The sequence below is a fragment of the Akebia trifoliata genome, chromosome 4 (assembly GCF_017979445.1).
Source record: "Akebia trifoliata isolate Shusen 1 chromosome 4, ASM1797944v1, whole genome shotgun sequence".
Taxonomy (NCBI): Eukaryota; Viridiplantae; Streptophyta; class Magnoliopsida; order Ranunculales; family Lardizabalaceae; genus Akebia; species Akebia trifoliata.
In genome coordinates this window covers 11,384,236-11,407,493 of record NC_141378.1, presented here as the reverse complement: position 1 = coordinate 11,407,493, position 23,258 = coordinate 11,384,236, and the positions used below count along the sequence as shown (strand labels likewise).

The 23,258-nt window shown below is 35.3% G+C and overlaps 2 protein-coding genes and 2 long non-coding RNA genes across 22 annotated transcripts; 1 reads left to right on the top strand and 3 right to left on the bottom strand.

Annotated features, from left to right (window-relative positions):
• Positions 1–378: 378 nt before the first annotated feature.
• Positions 379–4,854, bottom strand: LOC147403763 (uncharacterized). 17 transcript variants are annotated; one of them, XR_015177585.1, is made up of 8 exons: positions 4,365–4,853; positions 3,567–3,619; positions 2,865–2,954; positions 2,727–2,795; positions 2,559–2,639; positions 1,883–1,964; positions 982–1,058; positions 379–587 (listed from the first exon to the last, which is right to left on the bottom strand). It is a non-coding gene; the product is annotated as an uncharacterized LOC147403763 (long non-coding RNA). The 17 variants fall into 17 exon arrangements; XR_015177588.1 differs by having other exon boundaries at positions 2,865–2,948; XR_015177590.1 differs by lacking the exon at positions 3,567–3,619 and having other exon boundaries at positions 2,865–2,948; positions 4,365–4,469; positions 4,613–4,853.
• Positions 4,855–4,944: 90 nt separating this feature from the next.
• Positions 4,945–6,462, top strand: LOC147403762 (retinoblastoma-related protein-like). Its single transcript, XM_086437576.1, has 4 exons — positions 4,945–4,954; positions 5,331–5,491; positions 5,559–5,700; positions 5,796–6,462. Exons 1-4 carry the CDS (start codon positions 4,945–4,947, stop codon positions 5,939–5,941), a joined length of 459 nt encoding a protein of 152 aa, XP_086293702.1. The 3' UTR covers positions 5,942–6,462.
• Positions 6,463–6,788: 326 nt separating this feature from the next.
• Positions 6,789–8,165, bottom strand: LOC147403761 (uncharacterized). Its single transcript, XR_015177576.1, has 3 exons — positions 7,670–8,165; positions 7,428–7,510; positions 6,789–6,872 (listed from the first exon to the last, which is right to left on the bottom strand). It is a non-coding gene; the product is annotated as an uncharacterized LOC147403761 (long non-coding RNA).
• Positions 8,166–8,351: 186 nt separating this feature from the next.
• On the bottom strand, positions 8,352–23,009 carry LOC147403760 (uncharacterized). Of its 3 annotated transcripts, XM_086439477.1 has the most exons (13): positions 22,348–22,985; positions 18,683–18,816; positions 15,170–15,342; positions 14,145–14,188; positions 11,814–14,054; positions 11,441–11,719; positions 10,185–10,297; positions 9,838–10,088; positions 9,542–9,748; positions 9,356–9,448; positions 9,169–9,273; positions 8,632–9,015; positions 8,352–8,545 (listed from the first exon to the last, which is right to left on the bottom strand). In XM_086439477.1, exons 4-13 carry the CDS (start codon positions 14,171–14,173, stop codon positions 8,516–8,518), a joined length of 3,732 nt encoding a protein of 1,243 aa, XP_086295603.1. In that variant the 5' UTR covers positions 14,174–14,188; positions 15,170–15,342; positions 18,683–18,816; positions 22,348–22,985; the 3' UTR covers positions 8,352–8,515. The 3 variants fall into 3 exon arrangements, with proteins under 3 accessions (XP_086295603.1, XP_086295604.1, XP_086295605.1); XM_086439478.1 differs by lacking the exon at positions 11,441–11,719 and having other exon boundaries at positions 22,348–22,983; XM_086439479.1 differs by lacking the exon at positions 8,352–8,545 and having other exon boundaries at positions 8,871–9,011; positions 22,348–23,009.
• Positions 23,010–23,258: the final 249 nt, after the last annotated feature.

Genomic DNA, 23,258 nt, shown 5'->3' with positions numbered 1-23,258 from the left:
ATATCCGCCATAATAAATCGATTTTTAAAATTAATATAATTATTGAACATATAGCGGCGGATATTCAAACCCGCTGCAACAGATCAATTTTTAAATTAATAGAATAATGAATTTATAGCGGCGGACTTTCATACCCGCTGCAATAGGTTCATCTTTTAATTAATAAAATATACATTGTATAGCGGCGGATATTCAGATCCGCCACAATAGGTAATTTTGCAACTAGCAGTCTATATATCATATAGCGGCGGATATTCAGATCCGCCACAATAGGTCATTTTTTCAATTATCAGAATATACATTATATAGCGGCGGATATTCATATCCGCCACAATAGGTAAATTTTTCAATTTAAAAAAATAAATATTTTTTCCTGAATATTAACAATGATCTGTTTTTTCTCCTTTATCAATAGAATTAGTAAGTAATATAATCCACAATAAGGACACCCAATTAATAGACCTGATGACGCATCATCACCACTGGAACCGATACTTTCTCAACAAGGATATCTCTATATGGACGACATCATCATTCTTGAGGCAAATCTCACATAGTGCGGCAAACAGATAAGCGATTGCAATTCTCTACGAAGAAGCATGTCTTTGTTAACCAGAATTTTCAGACACAAATAAGCTTACACAAACTGAAACCAACTCAAATGTGAACACCGTTTAATGGCCATTTCTGTGATTATAGATCACATAACACCAGTGTTCTAACAAAGGGATAAAGAAGAGTATTAGTATTTCCATGGCTAGTCTCCATGAATCGAAGGCAGAAAATGCTGCAAGTTATCAGTACTTGTACTTAACATTGATTTCTGGCATGGATTCATCCAGAGAAAACATATTGTTTCTATTGGACTCTCACCAGATTCAAACAATTCAGAATTCCAACTTGGAAAAAAAAAAAAACAGCTAGCCATGCTAATATATCCCATGACCTAAATTGTAGCATATGGAGTGGGAAAAAAAATACCTGCAGTATACCCGTCTATCTAATGTGTTTGATATCAACTCCATAAGTTAGATCATAGAGTCCATGAAAATAACCTCCTAAATAGAAGGAAAATACACAAATTAGAAATAAGATCGAATATTTTCCTACACTGCTGCAGGCATTCATCAGAGAGTTGCTAAAGTTCTAATTTAATATCTACTACTTGTAAAGAACAGGGCTGCTTAGATATATATACAAATTTTTTGCCAAAATCTTCAAATAAACCTATAAAATAATTCTTTCACTTAATCTCCAAAGGGGTATTTATGTCTTTTAAGAATATATTCTTGTTCCTGAACTTCAAAGAGATGAGTCGATCTCCTCTTCTGAGTATTCTCCCTTTCTATCCCCCAAAAATTGTTATAAAGGGAAGATGCCCACAAGAAAAAATAGAAGTGCCTCCTGCATTTTTTTCCTTTCTCTTTTCAAATACTGAATTGGTATTCTTTTCATAATTGTTTTTCTCCCGAGATTTTGAAAAGATTTAACTTTTAACCCAAACTCAACAATGCTTCCATTGGCTCCATTATTTAACTATTCTTATATCTGAGATTTATATGTAAATTTACTACGATACTCTTAATAATTTCATGTATTTTACTATCAACGCAATAGAAAAAGTGGTTGTCGCATTTCTTAAAGGGCAATTTCTCGACTTAAGCATATCACATGGGTTTTACATGCCTCTTGCTAATATGTTTGACTAGAGTTAGAAAAAAATTAACTATTTTCAAACACTTCTCTACAAGCTTCCTTTCTTTTTTGTGTACCAACTGAGAACAAAAAATATGCATGCTAATGCACTTTGAAAGCATAAAAAAATGAGGAAAACCAAACGCATATTGAATTATACAGTAAGGAAAATAATGAAATACATCACCTTGAAGCAAAAGACCAAAGGCCAATAGTTTCAAAGCCCGAAGTACAACCTTTTTAGATGCAACAACTCTGCATGACAATTTCTGTGTGCAATTTAGATTGTTAGCTCAAGAATACTTCAAGAAAAAAAAAACTCTATTATTTCCTCATTTTGGTATTCAATTGTATTAAATGATTCAGACACTACCGTAAAACAGGGAACTAGGTTAGTGCATTAGGGATATAATAACATGAGCTGATGAGATAAATTTGCAAAAATTGAGCTAAAAATAAAAAGTTAATAACATGAGCTGATGGGATTAGAGCTATGGTTAGTGCATTAGGGATATAAAGCCAACATTAAGAAATGGTTGAAATATGTTTAAGCTTATATAATTAGGGTCATGTCGTAGTGGAGAAAAAATTAAAGACTGAAACAAATGGTTAAATTGAGAAGTGTCAAATGTATAACCGAACAACCAGCATGTGTGCCTTCTTTACACTTCTATGTTTTTTTATACAACTCGAAAAAACAAAAACAGAAAGTTATCCTTTGATTAGAAGCAATAGTGAAACACAGTAACACGCAGCCAAGCACCACTTTCTAAATTAAATAACACCCCATACACATAATGGTTGCATAAATTTTGCACTTTTAGAATAGATGGCATTGAATGTGTTAATAAGAAAATATATACCTTGATTGTGTACCCAAGAGTAGTTAGATACATATCATCTTCATCTTGTTTCATTGCAGCTGTCCCTCGAAACAAATCAAACTGCGTTCCATAGCACCATGGTTCATCAAGATGAATGAAAATGCAATTTTTTAACCCACAAATCGAACAACTCAGAGAGATTACTACCTTGGTGCTGTTGCCATTTCAAAGCCTGACCAATCAGAGCCATTAATTGTGAAGGTGGCACCACAGTAACTTCAGCAGCAAGAGCAAAAAAACTCATGAGAGAGATAATTAATACAAGCATTTAGAGAGTGAAATTACCTGTAACCCCATTCATTATCATACCAAGACACGAGTTTCACGAACTTCTCATTCAGAGCAATTCCAGCCTTTGCATCAAAGATGCTTGACCTGCCAACATGATAAATTAACAACAATAAATAAACATATAAAATCCATATGAAGAAGAAGAAGAAGAAGGAGCTATCTGTACTTACTATATAAATGAGAAGCAAGACTGCCATTGCTCATGTACACGTATTTAGAAAATAATTGAAAGGTATAGTTTTTAACTAAAAGTTGAAGTCTGCTTATAAAATCTAAAGAGTCGTGATACCTGACTATCTCATGGGTATACTCCATCGACTACGTGACAAGTAGGGGCAGCATAGATCTGTGCTCCTTAGGATACATGGTTCCCTCTAGATACATTTTTTTATGGGAAAGTACAGTTGTGAATGCCGAGGAGAGTAGATCTACGATTTTGAACTTGTCATGTCAGAGTAGTCGATTGAGTTTGCCACGTGGAATAGTCAGATTATAATGATTTAAAATCTAAATAAATAAATAATGAAGAGTTGTGGTCAAAGTCTAATATTGGCTCTTTATTACAATAACAAGCCATAGAAAGAGACCCATTATCCAGGTTCAAACTTAATATTCTGACTTGATCCTTTATTAATAAATTGCTGGAGGCAAGATAATACATAGCCATCCAACAATGTCTTCTTCACTTTCACTCACATTTTCCTTCATATTCCTTTTCCTCTTCATCCTTTCCTCTGTTTCTCAAGCCACTGTTCCTCCTTCCAAGACATTCAAATTTATCAATCAAGGCAAATTCAGAGAATACATCATAGAGTAAGATGGAAACTACTGAGTTTTAGATGTTTTCAACTCTCCCTTCACACTTTGCTTCTATAACATTACCCCAAATGCCTACACCCTCGCGTTACGTATGGGTACCCCTTGTTCTGAATCACTCATGCGATGGGTTTGGGAGGCTACTTAATCGTGGGTACCACTCTGACCTTTGGTAGTAATGGCAATCTAGTCCAAAACATGTAATATGAAAGAAAACATTAACATATCAGATGGTTGTTGTATGCAACATGAATCCTGTTTCGTCGTTCAACTCTCATGAGATTTCTCTATGCCATACTCTTAACTTGAGCACAAGTTATTTAAGAGTTTTACCTAAGACTAGAAGTCATTAGGCACTAAGAGTTGATAGATAATGATGGAGTAGGAATGGGCATAATAGTATGCCCAATTTTACATATTCCCAGAATGTCCCAATTTATCTCTCACTGTATTTGATTCTAACATGTACAAAAAGGTTTCTACTTTGGTTCATGGTGATATGTACCTACTCATGGACAGTTATTGCAGTTGAAATATTCTCTTATCTCTAGTATGACCAACTAACGAAAGACTTGCCAATTGCACACGCTAATGAAAATGTAGGTAAATGGATGAACAAGAGAAAATTTTAGTGCAAGATATGCAAATCCTTGTCATTATCGAAAAAAATTGGCTTACGCATGCAATTTTTTCTTTTGTCCACATAGCACACTTAACCATGTTTCGACTCTAGAGGTTCCATTACTTGAGGTGGTTGCGATTTTCTCACATCTTTCAAATTACCTGTGAAGTTGAGGAGGCATAATCAGTAATTTCCTCTCTCACCACTAAACAGAAATTTGAATAATCAACGAAGCAAAAGCACAACAATATTAAATTTGTTCCAAATATGATGGCATTTTGATCACCATCAGGAGTGTACTAACTAGAGCAACTGATAGGACCTCAGCCTAGTCCCAGTTGTGTTATTTTTGAAGATGATGGCATTGGGAGTGGAGCACTCAGGCTTCCCACTCCAGACCCAACCTTCTCCCATATGGTTGTCATAGATGCAGCATTGATGTGGTTGCTGAAATTGAGTTTCTTGCCTTCAGATTGTCAAGTGTCTCCACAAAACTCTGCACACGACAAACCTACACAGGAAATTGAATACTAAAATTGGTACCAAGATGATAATATATGAATGAAAAAAATAGTTCAATAGTTTATGCATGATTTTATTAGTAGTTCCTCGTATTAAAGAAAATAAAAAAAGGCCATGGATTTAGGTATTAAGAGTGGGTATGAACATTCTTAACTGAAAACATGGCTATAGGAAATTAAGTGGATATTCTATTTCATTTTTTCAGTCCTTCTTGAATTTGTAAGAGCACGTCTTATTAAATCTGAAAAATGGGTTGCACCATTCTAATAATTATTATGAGACCCAACAATGTGGAAAGTGTAACAGCAGAAACTTGAGGCCAAAGGAAGCAGTGTTGAAAAAATTTGGATATAATATAATAGGCCCTGTATGACCTCCACACATGAAAAAATTTCTTTTAACAATGACTTAGGAGTGAGCATCTGATAAATCCCTTCAAACAATTCATGGATGCTTCACTTTAGTAATGCGTTAACTAACCCAATTGGGTATCTAATTAGTAAGCTTTTTTATTCTACTGAGTTCATGTGATGGTTTGCAGATTTCTCCGTTAAAGCTGACCTTTAGGGAAATCATTTACAACTATAGGAAGCAACCACAATGTAAACCACAAATTTTCCGTAGTGTCTTCGTTGACTGGTTATCAACTCGCCGTAATGGGGTATGTTTCTTGACCTGTTTTCTTACATTTCGAGTAAAATCTAAGCTCATGTATGCTTTGGATACAGAAAACTGGGGAGGAGCACGTTGATATTATTACATTCTACAATGAAATATTTATTCTAGCCGTGAAGCCTCTGTTACTGGAGCTTGGCCCTGCTTGTGCTACTCAAAAACCTAACCGGCCAAATGAAGTTAATATTGATGATGGTATGCTTGGTTTCTTTGGCAGTTTATACTAGTTATTTTCTCTTTAGTAGTTCCTTGGCTGCAAAATAGTTTGTCTTTATTTTTTGGCTCAACAGACCAATGTCCCAGCTCACCCAAATTAACTGCATTTCCAAGTCTCCCTGACATGTCTCCAAAGAAAGTCTCTGCAGCACATAACGTCTATGTGTCTCCATTACGATCGTCAAAGGTATACTCTTGTGATCTTATTTGGATGCATTAGAACATCTGGCAATTGCCACTTTAGGAGAGAACAATTTGAAATATATCTCCTTTTTGGCAAGTAAGTTGACTTGAAATATCTGAAGAGTGTACTAAATTTTTTTAGGTGTTTTTTTTCCTGATGGTTGTGTATGGAGCATTTAGAAAAAACTGAAAATTATTGCCATCTGGTACAACTGGGTACAATTTTCTATGGCTTTGCTTATTCTTGGATATTATGCTATAGTTTATGTAGTATTGTTGCAGATCTTTTTCCATTCCAGTTAGACTACTTGAGTTCATCTAGATCTAATCTATAACTTAAGACTTTCTAACACTTGCAAAAATTTGTCATTAATATAGGCTGAATAATGCTTGCAAGTTTGTCTTCGATTTTCAGAAAAGGCCATATATGTGTCTCAGCCATTCATCAGCCTGGGAATTTCTCTAAAAGATAACAGTAGGAACTGTATTGAAAAACACGATTTATTATGTTCCTTCATCATTAAACCCTGTTCATTTAAGCCATCTGACCTTTTCAAAGGTTCATTAGCCAACCATATATGTCATTGCTTATATTATACAAATTTCTGCTTATAGAACATTTTTGCAATAAACGAAAATCTACTAATGGCACTAGTGATAAGAACTTTAACAGCTATAGTAGAAACAACCATCAAGGAATACAGTAAGTTATATGCAATCTCCCTTGTACGGAAAATTAGATGAAGTAAAGCAAGAGTGTGAAAGACTATTAAATGACATAAACGAAAATTTTCTATTATATGCAATCTCCCTCGTATGGAAAATTAGATGAAGCAAAGCAAGCTAAGTGTAGAAATAAGAGCACCAAATTGGTTTGACATACTGGATGATACTTCAGAAGGTTGTTGATGATGGTAAGCCCGATTCTCTCTAACATATCAGGATCCACAACTTTGCGCCTAGTGTCCCTGCCATGTTAACAAAATCAATTTTAAATGTAACCACTTTTAAAAACACTGATCTGGGGAAGGTGACACCTTATTCAGGTGATAGTCTATGTGTGATAATAGTATAGACCTCGGATCAAAACTCCACCTTTACACTCACAAGTCACAACTATCAAAATAAGGGAGAAAGGGAAAAAAAGTAAAAAAACGCTGATCTGGTAACATAGCTATCTAGAAACAGATAACCAACTAATAAATTCAGTAGAAAGTAAAAAAAAATTCTCAGTGCTTTTTTTTTAATTGCCAGTCATTTACACATGTGTGCTAACAAGTAAAAAAAATGTTAAATTGTCTTAACATGCAAAATAACAGACTGAACTTATGAACATGGGACATAGGAGTTTGAACATCTACTGAAATGTGTGCATCTTCCTGTAAATGTCCTTTATTTCATATATTTTCGAATAAATTCTGGAAAAGTATGTCTCTACGCATGTTTAAATTATTGGTGTGCGTCATGACCATGAAAATCAAACACTTCACATAGCCAAGAATCGATGAAAGAAGAAAGAATACCTAAGGAGATTTTCATAGATCAACTAGGTGACTAGTCAAACCAATTCCACTCTGTGAGAAGCTCCAAACAACTTCATCCGTGTCTGTATGTAAGTTTTCATAAGTGCATAGGTTCAGGTATTTATGCAATATCTATGCACTCAAATGCACATACAAAACAAGCAGTACAATAAGGTTATTACAAAAAGATTCCTATGCTATCATATTCGAAGAAGATAAACAAAAGATGATTGAGTACTCACAATCGTTGAATGAAAAATTTTGTGTGTGTTACTGATGCCTCAGTCGAGACACTTCCCTTTGCCACATCCAAGCCAAAATCTTTAAGGGCCTTCATCTGTAGAATTGTGAAAAAAACCAGACATGAGAAACTCTTACCTCCATATATAAACCAAATGAATCAACATCTGATGAAATCAATTAAGGAAAGAAACCTATTACCTGCGGTTATATGGAACGTGCAAATACAGTATAAACACACATAGCCATTTTATTTCAGGTGCTCAACGTTCAGAATGATTTATTCTTCACCAAAGTACATCAAGTTTTACCCAATTGCAGATTATTTTTAACACAAATCAATTAACTCCACCAAATAATCATCTTTGTTTGAAGACAACTAACCCATCTTAAGAGAAGGTTCATCAGATATGCAAAGAGTTAAAAAGTAATGAATCAATGGCATACCTTCTCCCTCCTCCTTTATCCGGGCTTGGGACCGGCAATGTAAAACGTTAATTTTACATTGGCGGAGTTAAAAAGGTTTTACCTAATACATGTAGAGTTAAAAAAAATTTTACCTAATACATACAAAGAGTTAAAAAGGTTTTACCTAATGAGTGTTAGATATCAATCCATATATATAAGAAACGGTATACACATTGAAGACCAAGTTCTTGTCTAATTTTTATCTTTACATAGAACTGAACAATTATAACATCTTCAACTATCACTAATGAAAGTTACAATACAAAAAGTTGATCATTCCTACCTGATAAACAAAAGTGTGTGGATCCAACTATTACTATTAACAAAACTTGGAAAACAAAAAATTGATCTTTGATACATACTTAACAAAAGGTTATCGATCAAGGTTGTGGATCGCTGCCATTGGAAGCCTACAAACAATATTATTTTAACTATTAGTACAAGAAAATACAATTAAATTTTTTTTGTTTAAGAAGGCAAAATAACAAGTTATTACCTGTGTACTTCGAAGAACTTCAGCCATATTTACGGAACGGCCAAGTTGTTGACTCATAAATGACATCAGTGCTTCTAATTGCATCGACATGTTTGTTTGAAATTCAATCATCTCTTGGCGTGTTGCAGCGGCTTCTCGGCGTGTTGCAGCGACTTCTCGGCATGCCTCATCAGCACGACGATTTGCCTCAACGGCCTGTGAGATACACTCTTGACGGGTCGGTTGGGGTCCGAAAAACGCTGAGGGTCTCACTCCCATCCCCATCTGCCTGACCCGACCATGCCCATCTTCTCCCATGACTTGGGAGAAGATGTCGTTCCTACCTGTGTTGCTTTGGGAACCACCTGACAATTGAGATTCATTCTCTTTTTGTCTCATCTCTTCCTAAAATAAATTAAATACAATCAATATATACATGATTTAGAAAAAAAATAAAAAGACGTCAAAAAATTATTATAACTTAAAAACATTTTTATAAGATAAATAATTTGGATACATAAGTTTTTCTAATAGAATAGGTTGGAAATATATACTTACAACAACTTTTTCTGTCTCTGCATCTATAAAGGTCTGGTCCTTTCTTGTGTGGGTTACTATGAACATTTGCATCCGGGATGGCTCCACCCCATTATTCTTTTCTGTCTATTAACAAGTAAAACATAATAAGTCAATACATATTATTGCAATCATGTACTAAATTGGCTCAATGAGTATTTGATTTTACCTCCTCCTCGAATTTTCTTGCAAAGCTCTTTGTGCCAGATGTGTGGTGCATTTTTTGATTTTTACGATTGGCTTTGTTTGTCATTCCACGCGTCTACAAAGTAAACCATAAAAAATTAGATAATATTCAAACCTTACCAATAGTTAATTAAATGAATTTATATGTAACTATGGTTGTTACTTATACCTTACCAACTTTACTTTCCCAAAATTGAACAAGCCAATCCCACTCCACTTGATCCATAAAAGGTGGGAGGTTCTTTTTTGCCTCATCTGGAGCACCCACAAAGTCTAAATAGTATTTTGTTTTCATGAGAGATTTGTGGTCTTTCCATTTTTTATTGAAGGATTCAAGAACCCAACTCTTCAAGTCGGCATCAATATCAAAAGCCCCCTACATCACATTTAAAAAAGCATAAGAGTGAAATTTTTGGATTAATATAAACAATCGGTGTAATTTAATTGATTTATTTTTCAGATTACCTGAACTGTTTGCCAAATGTTCTCTTTAGCTTCAATCGGCACTCGCCTCCAATCTGAATACATGAAAGATATGAACCGTGGCTTCCGTACCGCAGTGCCTAAGAACTGCCCAAGTAATTTAGCCCCATTGCCAATAGGTTGCTTGTAGTTGTTTTTCCGAACACGTGTTTTTAAATCCTGTGGGCCAATGTTCCAAAGTGATTCAAGACGTGTATTGCCCCGCACACGTTTTCTATGCGTCTTGGTAGATCCTGCAGAAAATCATGTACAAAAAATTGAGTATCATTCAATTATCTTACATATACATATATGAATGCAAAATCTTAAAAGCAATTACTCCATCTTACTAGATGTTGAATCAGATGCCTGATCGGAATGGCCAGTCATGTCGATCTGCGTGGGTCCCAAATGTACCGTCTCATCCCCATGTTGGGGAGGTGGTGAATCATGACGATGCATCCTATAATAAAGACAAAGAAAATGATTAGTTATTTTCAAAACTTATAAGAAATGTTATTAAGTTAATGATAATGGAGGTTAATTCAAAGATTTACCAATGAGTTTTATTGAATTATTAATTACCAAATCTATGTCAAATGATATATGGAACTTGTAATTGCATCATTGTACATGAATAATTTCAAACAGCATCACTGGACTCCAACTCTTCCCCATCAATACTATTGAAATCTGACTCGTCAATGTCATCCTCCCTAATTTCATCTGTGGCAGTTAAAGGTGTCGTGATAATTAGAGGTGCATTGATCGTTATTCCTGGCATATCTGACCTATCCCATGTTACATTATCATCAGAGGCAATCAAAGTATCCACCATATTTTGATCATTGCAAGGCAAGCTTTGCAAGTAATCATCGATATCCTCTACTGTACCATTTCCTCCCATTTCAAACAAGTCTCTTGGTTTTGATTGTATAGTAGTATACCAGTTTGAATCCATAGAGTCCTTGACGTAGAATACTTGTGTGGCTTGAGATGCTAGTACAAATGGTTCATCGTAAACATTTGCTCCAGTATTGGATAAGTATGTGAAATTCACGAGCGTAAATCCCAAGTCATCTTTTTTTATTCCTCTTCTAACATCAACCCACTCACACTTAAACAATACAACACGCTTCCATCCATAATAATTGAGCTCTATGATATCAGTCAAAACACCATAATAGGTAATGTCTCCTTGAATTGGGTTTCTATCACTAACACTTGCAAAACTTGATGTATTTGCAACCACGATAACTCCGCTATTTTGAGTTTTTCTCTTACTTTCACTACCTTTCGTGCGAAACCTGAACCCATTAATGATGTACGTGTTGAATCTTTTTGCAACACGATCAGGACCCTTTGCTAATTTCCTAACTTCATCTGAAAATACAAAATTCTCTGAATGGGAAGACATGTTGAAAAGCCAATCATCAAATTCTTTAGCATGAAGCCTATCAATTTCAAAACGACTGACCCGACGATGCCGCTGCTTAAGTTCATTCTTGTGTTTTCTGTATATGTTTGAGTTCAAGAGATATGATTAACTATGGATATATTACATTCACCATGCATGGTAAAATTTAAAATAAATATGCATTCTTACTCAAAGTATGGGACAAGCGTCTCAGAGTTGAAAAGCATGTATCGATTTGCTTGTCTCCATGATATTTCATCTAGAGTAAATACTTGTTCTTTCCCCAACGATCGACCTGAGATAGTGTTACCAAAGTCATCATTTCTTATTGGCCGATTAAACCTTGTCTCCACACTATCAAAGTACCTCGAGCAAAATGTTAAGCATTCTTCTGCGAGGTACCCTTCTGCGATGGAACCTTCTGGTCGACTTCGATTACGCACATACGATTTAAGTGTAAGAAGGTACCTATAACCATGCATTGAGATAATTTGACTATGAGATTGCATAGTGTGGTGCATGTGAAACTAAAACAAAAAAGAAGACAAAAATTAATGCATACCTTTCAATAGGATACATCCATCGATAATGTACTGGTCCAGCTATTCGTGCCTCGGCAGCCAAATGAACGGGTAAATGCACCATAACATCAAAGAACGCTGGGGGAAAAATCCTCTCTAAGTGGCATAATGTTAACACAATCCGAGACTGTAACCTTTCAAAGTCATCTACCCGTGCAACCTTAGAACACAACTCCCTAAAGAATGTGCACAACTCAATTAGGTTTGCGCTCACATGCTTAACCAATGTACCTCGCAAGGCTATCGGGAGTAGTTGTTGCATCAACACATGACAATCATGACTCTTGAGTCCTGAAATCTTACGTTTTTTGGGGTGTACACATCGTGAAATATTCGCTGCATAACCATCTGGAACCTTAACATTCTTCAACACATTACAAAATTTCTCTTTTTCAATATTGCTCATTGTAAAACACGCGGGGGGATAATATGTCTTATTTCCCATACTAATTGGATGAAGTTTATTTCGTATTTTCATTTCTTGCAAGTCTAGACGAGCCTTCAAATTATCCTTTGTCTTTCCTTCGATGTTCAACAAAGTCCCAATGACATTATCACATACATTTTTTTCAATGTGCATGACATCCAAACTATGCCGTAACAAATTATGTTTCCAATAAGGTAAGTCAAAGAAAATGCTTTTCTTCTTCCAATTGTAAAAATCTCTCGTATCATCTTCTCGCCCTCTCTTGCGACCTTTTGCAACCTTAGAAATCTTTCCGAACGTGATGTTCATGCCCTCTACTTGTTCCAAAACCTCATAACCAGATGGCGGGATTGGCATAATTCGATGTTCTTGTTCTCCATTGAAACATCTCTTGTCAAATCTAAACCTATGATCAGTCGGTAGAAATCGACGGTGACCTAGGTAACAAAATTTTCTACCATGCTTCAAACGTCGAGAGCAAGTGTCTTTATTGCAACAAGGACAAGCAAGACGCCCTTTGGTGCTCCATCCAGACAACATAGCGTATCCTGGAAAGTCGCTAATCGTCCATAATAGCGCAGCTTTCATTTGAAAGGTTTGATTGCTGTGTGCATCATATGTGTCTACGCCAAACTCCCACAATTGTTTCAAATCATCTATCAATGGTTGCAAATACACGTCAATATCATTGCCGGGTCCACAAGGACCTGGAATCAATAATGATAACATGAGATAAGGCTGCTTCATGCACATCCATGGTGGCAAGTTGTATACTGTTAGAATGACAGGCCATGTACTATGAGAAATACTCATAGTCCTAAATGGATTAAAGCCATCGGTTGCCAACCCAAGTCTAACATTGCGACTGTCTAAAGAGAATGATCGATGTTTAATGTCAAAATCTTTCCAGGCAAGAGAGTCGGCTGGATGCCTCAAAGACCCATCTTTGGTCCGACTCTCGTCATGCCATCGCATGAATGATGCGGTCTTCGTTGACATGAATAACCTTTGAAGCCTTGGAACCAATGGAAAATAACGCAATATTTTAGCAGGAATCTTTTTTTCTTTCGTCCTTGGAGAAATATTCTCATAATTCTCATTATGTTCAACTTGCTGCCATCTCGAAGTACCGCACACCTTGCATAATTGATTATTGGTTGTGTCCTTCCAATATAACATACAGTCATTGGGGCATGCATCAATTTTATTGTAATTAAGTCCCAAGTCCTTAATGATCTTCTTCGCATCATAAAAAGACTTTGGCAACAACTCTCCCTCGGGTAATGCCTCCTTCAAAAGCGTAAGCAACATGTCGAAGGACTTGTTGCTCCATCTAGACAAACACTTTATGTGATATAGTCGAACAATGAAAGAGAGCTTTGTGAACTTGGTACATCCGGGATACAACTCTCTATCTGCATCTTGAAGCAACCTAAAGAAATTTTCTGCTTCGGCATTGCGTCCTTGTGTAGGAACACTTGCTCCATCAGGTACATCATTGTCCACACCCGACATACCAAAAGCATCGTGCAAGATTCCATTCATATCAACACCACCTAGAGCATCATCACATGGAATAGTGGGTGTGGATGTGGAAGAAGTTTCCCCGTGATATTTCCATAGTGTGTAATGCTCCATAATTCCATAAATGATGAGATGCTCCTGGACAACATCTCGTTTCAAGAGCTTAAGGTTGACACATTTCTTACATGCACATGGGATGAGGCCGGTTGATGTATTGGCAAATGCGAAGTCGAGGAATTTATTAACACCGTTTATATATTCACTACTCACCCTACATTAGAAAATAATGTAGGAGAATTTTTTAAAAAAAATCCCATTGAGTTATAAACATTGACAATGAATCATAACTAGATGAGTTTACCTCGACTTTTTCATCCAACTCTTATCCATCACTTCCTTCAACACCTAAATTCAAAAATTACTATAAAAAACAATACTATAAAGACTATAACAAATGTGAGGTTTTCTATACAATCCATTTAGATTGAGAGAAGATAAGAGAAGAGAAGAGAAAATATGCAATTTTATCTTCCTTTCTCCTATTTGGATTGTTAAGTGGGGAGAAAAGCGAAGAAAAGTAGAGGGAAGAAAAGGGAAAAAATGTCAAATTTGGTTATCTCCAAAAGTGGAGATACGATGAGGGAAGATAAGAGAATGATGTTTTTCATTCAAAGTTTGTCCCAATTATTTTGAAAATTTCTAAAAATAGGTAATATTGGCAGGTCAACTATTACTACTTACACCCCAAGTAAACAAACATCCTGCAAGCCATCCGACATGCCATCCAACAAGCCATTGGGCAGGTCATCCAACAAGCCATTGGACAAGTCATCCGACAAGCCATTGGGTAGGCCATCCAACAGGCCATCCGACAAACCATTGGGCAGGCCATCCAACAAGCCATTGGGTAGACCATCCAACAAGCCATTGGGTAGGCCATCCGACAAGCCATTGGGTTAATTTTGATGGCATAACCTATCCAATCCATAAATCTTTTCATGGTTAATTTTACTTCGTTAATCCAAGGCATATACAATAGAAACCTAAGTAATAGCTCATAATAATCACAAAATATATATATTTGACACAATTCAATCTTTTTTTATTATAAGATATACACATGTCACTATTGCAATATGCAGAGCTTTGAGAGTCCCATTGACCGAGTAACATGAGGGGGTGAAGTGGGTAGCACCCTTTCCCAAGGGTACGGGGGTGGAGCCACTGGTCCAAATATTATAAGGGGTAAGGAAAATAATTTTCAAATTTATTTTCTAAAACACCATATAAGATTAATAATCCTTCAAACCAAATCCAATGCAAATTTGGTCCCAATGAAAATAAATGCATGAGGAAGGAAACAAAAATAATAAGCGAATGTTATACCTAGTTTGCGGTGAATCGATCTTCAATGGAACGCCACTGGGACTCCAACCCGTTCTCTAAAAAAATTTCCTATTTTTTAATAATTTTCAACCTTTTTCTTACTGCAACTCCCGCTCTTTCTCTGAGTGTTCAAAATCCTTGCTTTAGATGATCTCCTCAGCTCACCATAGTTCCTAAGATTCAAAAGAGACAACAAAAACTCCTTCATCTATTCTACTTCAAATGAAACTATTTGTAAAGAAATTAAAAGAAAAAATGGAGATTTGAAAAACCCCATTTCCACAGAAAAATAAGGAATTTTTTTATATTTTTTGTTTTGAACCTATTTATGAAGGGGAAAAAAAATCAAAATCAATAAAATAGGGTTCTTCTTCAAATCTCTGTAATGCATATATCGATTAAAAAAAAACATATGGCATCTTTTCAAGTAATCAAAGATTAAAACACGAGACACGAGCTTCTCCTTTTAGCCTTAAACGATGATAGAGTCATTAATGGATTAAAGTTTCATTTGGAAAACACATCATATAATATTACTGACTAGAAATCAACAGAATTAAAACGATCTCTGGTCATATTGTTCATTGTCCGAGAAGGTTAGGTGTTGCCTACTTAGTACCTCTGGTTTTACTAATTACTTTCTTTGTTCTATTTCAGCTTTATTTCAAATAATACGTACAGCAACAAGTGGAGGCATGACTTGAATACATATACACTGGTTATAGGCCTTGGTGTGGAGCTAATGGTGATTCACCATCTGTCATCTTGATCAGGATTTATTTTCTGTTCTAGGGTCTAAAATAGTAGTAGTATTGCAGTGATATTTTACCTGAGAAAATGAACATGTGACTTTGGACACGGGTGTTATGGTCATTTGTAGAACCTGATTAATAAATTAAAGAATATTTTATTTCCCAATGAAGGTCTTGCAGTCCCTTTTATGTTACCCATTTTCATTCCTACCTTCCCAGCATTATCAATCCATTGAAGTTCAGTGGGTTTGGATGGAATTTGTAATGTAGGCTTCTAGTATGTGAAGAGTGGCTGTAATGGAGAGCATCCCACAGTGGGCACCAGAGGATATTAGTTGATACAGGTATGAAGCTGAAGTTGCATTTTGTTCTTCGATAATGAGACTCATGTTAATAGATCGAGCATATTAGTGATACAGATGTTGAGAAAAATCAAAATTATAAATTAAGGCATTCAAGAAAATGTGATAGTTCAAATGAATAATAAACAAGAGAATGTCAATGGAGACAGTTTTGGTAAGTTTAATAAAGACCAATTATAATCTAATCCCAATTAAAAGAAATATAGGATTTGAAGGTTATAAAGGAGTGAAAGAAAAACCTTACAAAAGTGAATTGAAATGGCAAAAGTGGGTATGAACTCACTTCTTAAGAATTTTTTTAAAATCTTGTTCATATCGATTACAACGTGGCTTTTAAAAAAAATTAGATTATAACGTGGTCTCCTTGGCTCCCAGACAAATAAGACAAGCATTCAGACCTCTCACACCTCTAAGGCCAATCATATAGCGTTGTCACTAAATTGGGTCAAAATTGGATCGAGTTGAGTAGGGACAACTCAAATAAGGATTGGATTGAACTTGGTCAGATTGGGTTTTAACATTAGTATTGAAGTCGATATGACAACAATTAGATTTATGTGGATTGGATCAAATTTGACTTGATTTACAAATATAATTAATCTTCATATATTTAAACAAACTATAGTATAATTTACATACTATCTCACAATTTTTACAAATTGGGATTGGATTGGCGCGTGGTTGATTCAAAATTGACGTTGTAGATTATCAAATCAAAGCCTTATGTATAAGGTCATTAGTGAAAACCCAAATTCTCAATCAAGATCCAAGGTTACCATATCAAAATGGATCAAATCAAACCATTTCAACCCATTTCATTAACAGTTTTCTCTGAAGTGGGTTGAAGCATCTTGGGAGCATCAATAGCTGTTTTGGTGATGGTTTTTGTAGTGGTTGTGTTGCTCTGTATCTGCTCTGCTTTGTTAAGATGGAATGAAGTTAGATATAGAAGGAAAGGCTTGCCTCCTGGTACAATGGGGTGGCCAGTTTTTGGAGAGACTACAGAATTTCTTAAACAAGGACCAAACTTCATGAAGAATCAGAGAGCAAGGTCAGTTTTTGAGGATCTTGGGTTTGTTTCATTTTCTTCATTTTTAGTTGTTTTTCAACTTTGATAATGCATTGTTGAAGTAAATTTATTCTTTGATATGGGTTTTCTCTTATATTAAATTTATGTGTGTTAGAGAATAATCTTTTACTGTTTTTAAGGTTTGGGTTTTTCTTGTTATGTTGGTTTTCTTACAATTTGTGTTTGTTGTTATAAAATAATCTCTATTGTTTTAAGATGTTTTCAGCACTAGTTTCCAAGTTGATTGACTTGTGTTGTATGAGGGGTTTCTCTTCACTCACACAAGTGTTACCTTGGCTTATTGTCTCTTCTAGTCTAGATCTAGACATATGGAGCCCAAAACCACCGCAAATACCAAAAAACTGCCACTATTATTAATAGTGAGGGCCACCTTGGATGTGTTCTGCTTAAAATTAAGTACATGGCTTATTAAAGTGCCTTGGTGTTGAATGTCAGCTATGATCTCTAAACTTGATTTATGTAGAGCAAGCAAACCTGTGAGGTAGTTGTGTTAATCATTTATCATTTCACTTGGGCTGGGGTTAGTGAAAGCAGAGGAGATTACCCATTTAGCCACCACAAACTTACGGTTTAGTTTTATGAGGTATCTGCAGCTCAAGACAGAAAGTTGGAGGGATTGGTTCACAAGGCTATTCAAGACTTTGGAGGCCAGATCCTAGTGAATTAACTCTTTGGCTGACAAAAGGTGTTGACTCTACTTTCCTATAGGTACCTCCAACTGCACATACTTTGATTGGTAGTAGTGATCTATGCTACATTGAAGCATATCCTTTGTCAGACTCAAGTGATGGAAGGGTCACCTTGCATCTAAAGGTTAGGACATTTTTTCTACTCAAAGCCATTGTTATGCTTTTGTAAGTTCTTAGTTTGATGCTTGTGAATACAATAATATGGTTATGACTTCCGTTATCTGTACAAGGTTACCTAGAAACCAATCACTAATGTTATATGCTTGGCAAAACTGCTACATTTCATTTCAACTATTGAACTTCTATAATAGTTACCTAGAAAGTCTTACCCAATCTGTTACTTTTGAAACCAATCACTAATGTTATATGAAGCAGAACTAATGCCAATGGTATTTGTGTCAATCTGTGATATTGGCTCATGTAATGTGAGCCTTATTTTGAATTACTATTAGGTGACAAAACCCATAACATAATACCAATAGACATCTTTCAAAGTTCAAATAACTCCCCAACTTCAATTGCTTCCCCATTTCCCACCTATACCACAGCAAAATTCAATTTGTAGACAAGAGATCACTGGTACAACTTGCAATAGAAAAAATGGAAAATAAAAATAATACCTATACTCAACTTGAACTGCCAGTGATCTCTTATAAATTGGGAATTTCGTTTTCCTTTTTGCAAATAAGACTGAGAGACAAGTTAGTGCAGCCAATGTTCACAAGAAATCAATCTATTGGCTTCACAGAAAAGCCTGCGAGAAAATTTTAGAAATGATTAGACAAGCTAATGGGCCTACAATGAAAATTTATGACTACAAACTCTCAAACATGACATGAATGCTCCAGAGAAACATACAAATTAAGTTAGCTATCCATTCATGAATAAGTGCTCTAATGGAAGCTATAAGAATTTTAAAATCTGATAATTGTAAGTAGAGAAGGATTTTAGTAATGAGTAACGAACAACATAACTCTAAAATCAAAATACTAATCAGTAATTATTGGAACTCACTTACATAAAACACTACACATACAGTTCGATAACCACCAATAGAATACAAGGCACAACAAACATTTATTGATTCTCCTTGTGTACCTCTTTTAGACCTCTAGCTTTCATGTTTAATTTCACTCTTCCCTAACCCCCAAATTGAATATAAGTGTGTAATAATAGTTTTCTAGTGTGCAATACATCCCTCATAATCAATCACTTTGTGTGGTGGAGAGAACTTAAAAATCTGCAAAGCTAATTCTGTTTTTTAGTGAAGATGCTCTGAGAAAAATGGAAAGAAAGCAGTTTTGGATTATACTTTTGGGTCTAAAGCACAAACCACAATACCAAAATCTCTAATTAAAGATGATGGACTTTTTGACCATTGTTTTGTTCTAAGCAATGTATGGGTCTTGATTGGAAAAAAGGTAAAAAAATAATGAAAAAAAGACTAACTTAGGCACTCTAAAATAAAGCACTAGAGTTTCAAGAAAGAAACAGACAGATACACACATAAATGGTGGCCCTCATCAATAGTACAAGGGCCCCAAATCCTTTTGTTTGATACACCCCTGGGTTTTCAAGCTGGTAATTTTGCTAAAATCGATATTTTCTAATTGGGATTTTTCATATCCCTTAAGGAATAATCTGGGGCCAAAAATATAACTTGGGTTAACACATTCAGGCTTAAGGTTGGATCATTAAAAAGACCAATCACAGCCCGTTTATCTAAAAATGTTAAAATTGAGCTCGAGAAGAACGCAATGAACTCATATATAGAGTTCATTTCGAGACCCATATCGAAAAAGCTTACTAGGGGAGTGGTATTTGTCTTTGAATTTAATTGACTATGATCACAGGGTATATTCACTGGACCTTGTAGCAAACACCTAGATCATGCAGTGACAATTGTGAGCTATGAAACAACTGAAGATGGGACTGATTACTTGATATTGAAGAAATTGAGATGTGATAAGTAAAAGCAAACTGATTATCACTAAAAACAGTCTACATATATCGAAATTAAAACATCATGGGGATGAGATCAGAACCATGCTTGACAAGAGGTGTACCATCTAAGATTAGATTGAAATACTTTGATAACAATCGAAATACCTTATTCTGAGATCTTATTGTCACAACGGGACCTTGCTGTAAGACTCAGTCTCATTTTAAAACCATGCCTTCAAAGCAAGTCTTAGAATCATGTTTGCGGAAAATTTTTCGATCTCAGGAAAAACCAAAATAGTCCCAACCAAATATAATAAACCTTTTGAAATATTAAATATCTCGAGTGAAGGTTTTATTCTTATTTCACAAGCCAAAACCAGAACATCCCACCAAAACATTTCAAAAACCACAAAATTTTGAACCATGTTTCAAAGCAACCCTATTTATAGTTTCCAAAGGAAGTAATAACTGGAATATAATAATACTACTTACAAATCACAAATCAGTAATGTAGTTTCTATGCACACAAACACGCCACACTATACATACCACATAACAATTGACCAGTCACTGTAAGTTTCTACCTCATTCACACAAACAAATGAATTAACAAACAGAATATGGAAGCAAAGCAGCAACATAGTAAATATACAAATTAAAACTACACCTTTTTTTTTCCTTTCTAAAAACTAATGTGCAGGACCAACGGTGGCATATTGATTTTAAGCCATCTTAAATGGCTTAATTTCATAAGCAATAGTTCAAGTTAATAGATTACTAATGCAATTGATAGGACAGTGCAAGTCTGGGAAGTGTGTGCAATATCAGATATGACTCATCAATTGGGCATTCATAATGGAGGGCACATGTAGCAAACATATCTTCAGTATTTCTTAAGCAAGCAGACTTGATTGATAAAAAACTATATATGTAAAAACTCAATTGAATCCAATGGTAGTATGCACAACAAAGATAATACACAACACTTGAGAACTATGTGACGAATCATAGGTTCATAGTTCTCGAAGGACTCAACTTCCATACTATGCATTGCCAAGATCAAATAATCGACTCATATTTATGAATCATATGCCACCTCTTGGCTGGGATTTTCTTAAACAGTTGGTTAAGACAAGTGTGGTGGATGTATCAGCTGCTATGAAAAACACAGAACACTCATTGAACACAAACACAACAGTAGCCACAGCAGCAGCTGTCCCCATTTCCCCACAACAGTAGACTGATCTTCAAGATGGGTATGTTCTATGCACTATAAAAAGGGTTGCACCCCTCCTAATTTCACACACGTTTGAACTCTCAATTTCATTTCTTTTTCTTTCACCTACTCTTACTCATTCCTTCATTCTCTTGCCATTTTTGGAAGCCGCATCATCTCTCAACGAACCTCAAAAACTTGTCCACTTTCCCCAACCTTCCTAATTTCAAACATCGAGCCACCAATAACCCACATAGTTGAACCCCCACAAAAATTGCCCAAGTTATTTCCTAGTTTTCCTTGATACCATCGAACACTTGCCCAATTTACCCCTAACACTACCCCCTATTTATCCCAATGTAATAGAAGCTTTGCTTGTGCTAGAACTTAGATATTGAAAGGACTACCAAAGTATTGCCCAATCTTCCATTGAGCTAACAAGTGTAAAAAATAAAATATTTACATTCAATAATAAGACTATTCTGTGTAGATGCCCAATCTTCCATTGAGATAATGTGAATAACCAGGATTGTTTGATCTCTAGAAAGATTCCATTCAATAGAGAAATAGGTAAATTACAAGGGTAAAAAAAAACCAGCAATAACTATTCTGACTTGTGTGATCTCATTACAGAAATTGGTCAAAGATTCTCACTAGAGGAGGCTTGTTGGATGATCGGTGGTGGTTTCTATTATAATATCCCTAAATGCATCTGGAAATAAAGTGTTTGCTAGGACTTCACAATCTTTATTTAGGGTGTGAAGGTCTTTTTCTTGGTTTGAAACAGCTCAGTTTTGGATGGTTTTGTTTGTTACGAGACTTTGTAGGACTCTGATGCATTAAGTAACAGTTTTTTTTTTTCCCCATTAAATTTTCAATTTTATATGTTCCAATGTATTTCATCAGAACATTGATTATGAAGACTGCAAATCTACCCTTATTTTCTACCCTTTATTTTCTACCCTCATTCTTCTTTCTGATTTAGAAATCTGAAATAAAGCTCTCATCCAATCTGAGATCCCAGTCATCTCATACTCGAAGTTAATTTCAAATTTTTGCATAAAAAAACAAGGGTTTCAACCCGACAACAAGTAGAACAATCGTAGTTCAACATCAAAAGAGTACCTGAGATGCGAATCCAAATTGAAGATTGAGGAGAGTTTGTGGCAGCTGAGGTTGAGGGTTCAAGCCCCTCCTTTCGCTCCTAGCAGTACAATCCGGCGTCAACCCTCACGACAGCGACCACGAAGCTGGCGCTACAAATAACGATGAGATCAAGGGCTGAACCAACCCTCTAAACAGAAGAAGGGTCGATTGAAACTCCAATCGAGCTCAAACAGAAGAACAAAGGGAAAAAACTCTAAGATTTAGGGATTTCAAAGAAATGGAGAGAACGAGAAGAAGAGAAGAGAAAATGGCTGAACGAAAATGAAGTTTTGAACCTTCGTCCTTTAAAATTACCGCGAAAATTTTGCGCCAAATCGATCGGCCGTTTGGAGTATATGGTATAGCGGCGGAGCAAACAATCCGCTCTCATAGGAAATTAAAAAAAAAATTCGCAAGCCTAAACAATTAAAATAACTATTTTTTAGTGGCGGATACCATCATCCGCTGCTATGTTAATTTTTAAAAAAAAAATAAATACAGACGAATTCATAAATCGAATTTTTCATATTAAAAAAACTAATTTTTTTAGTGGCGGAACAATTTATCCGCTGCCATACTCAATTTTAAAAAAAAAGAAAATAATTTTTTAACGGCGGATCCATTCATCCGCTGCTATATATACTCTCAATAAAATAAATTATTTTTATTCAATAAAAATCATTCTATAGCGGCGGAAATAATAATCCGCTGCCATATTCAATTAAAAATAAATTGATAAGGAGCTCATCAACATAACTTTTTATACTTCAAAAAAAATAATCAAATAAAATCTGATTTTTTTTAGTGGCGGATATATAAATCCGCTGCTATAGTCAATTTCATTAAATATTTAAAATAGTCATTCTATAGGGGCGGATATCCAACTCCGC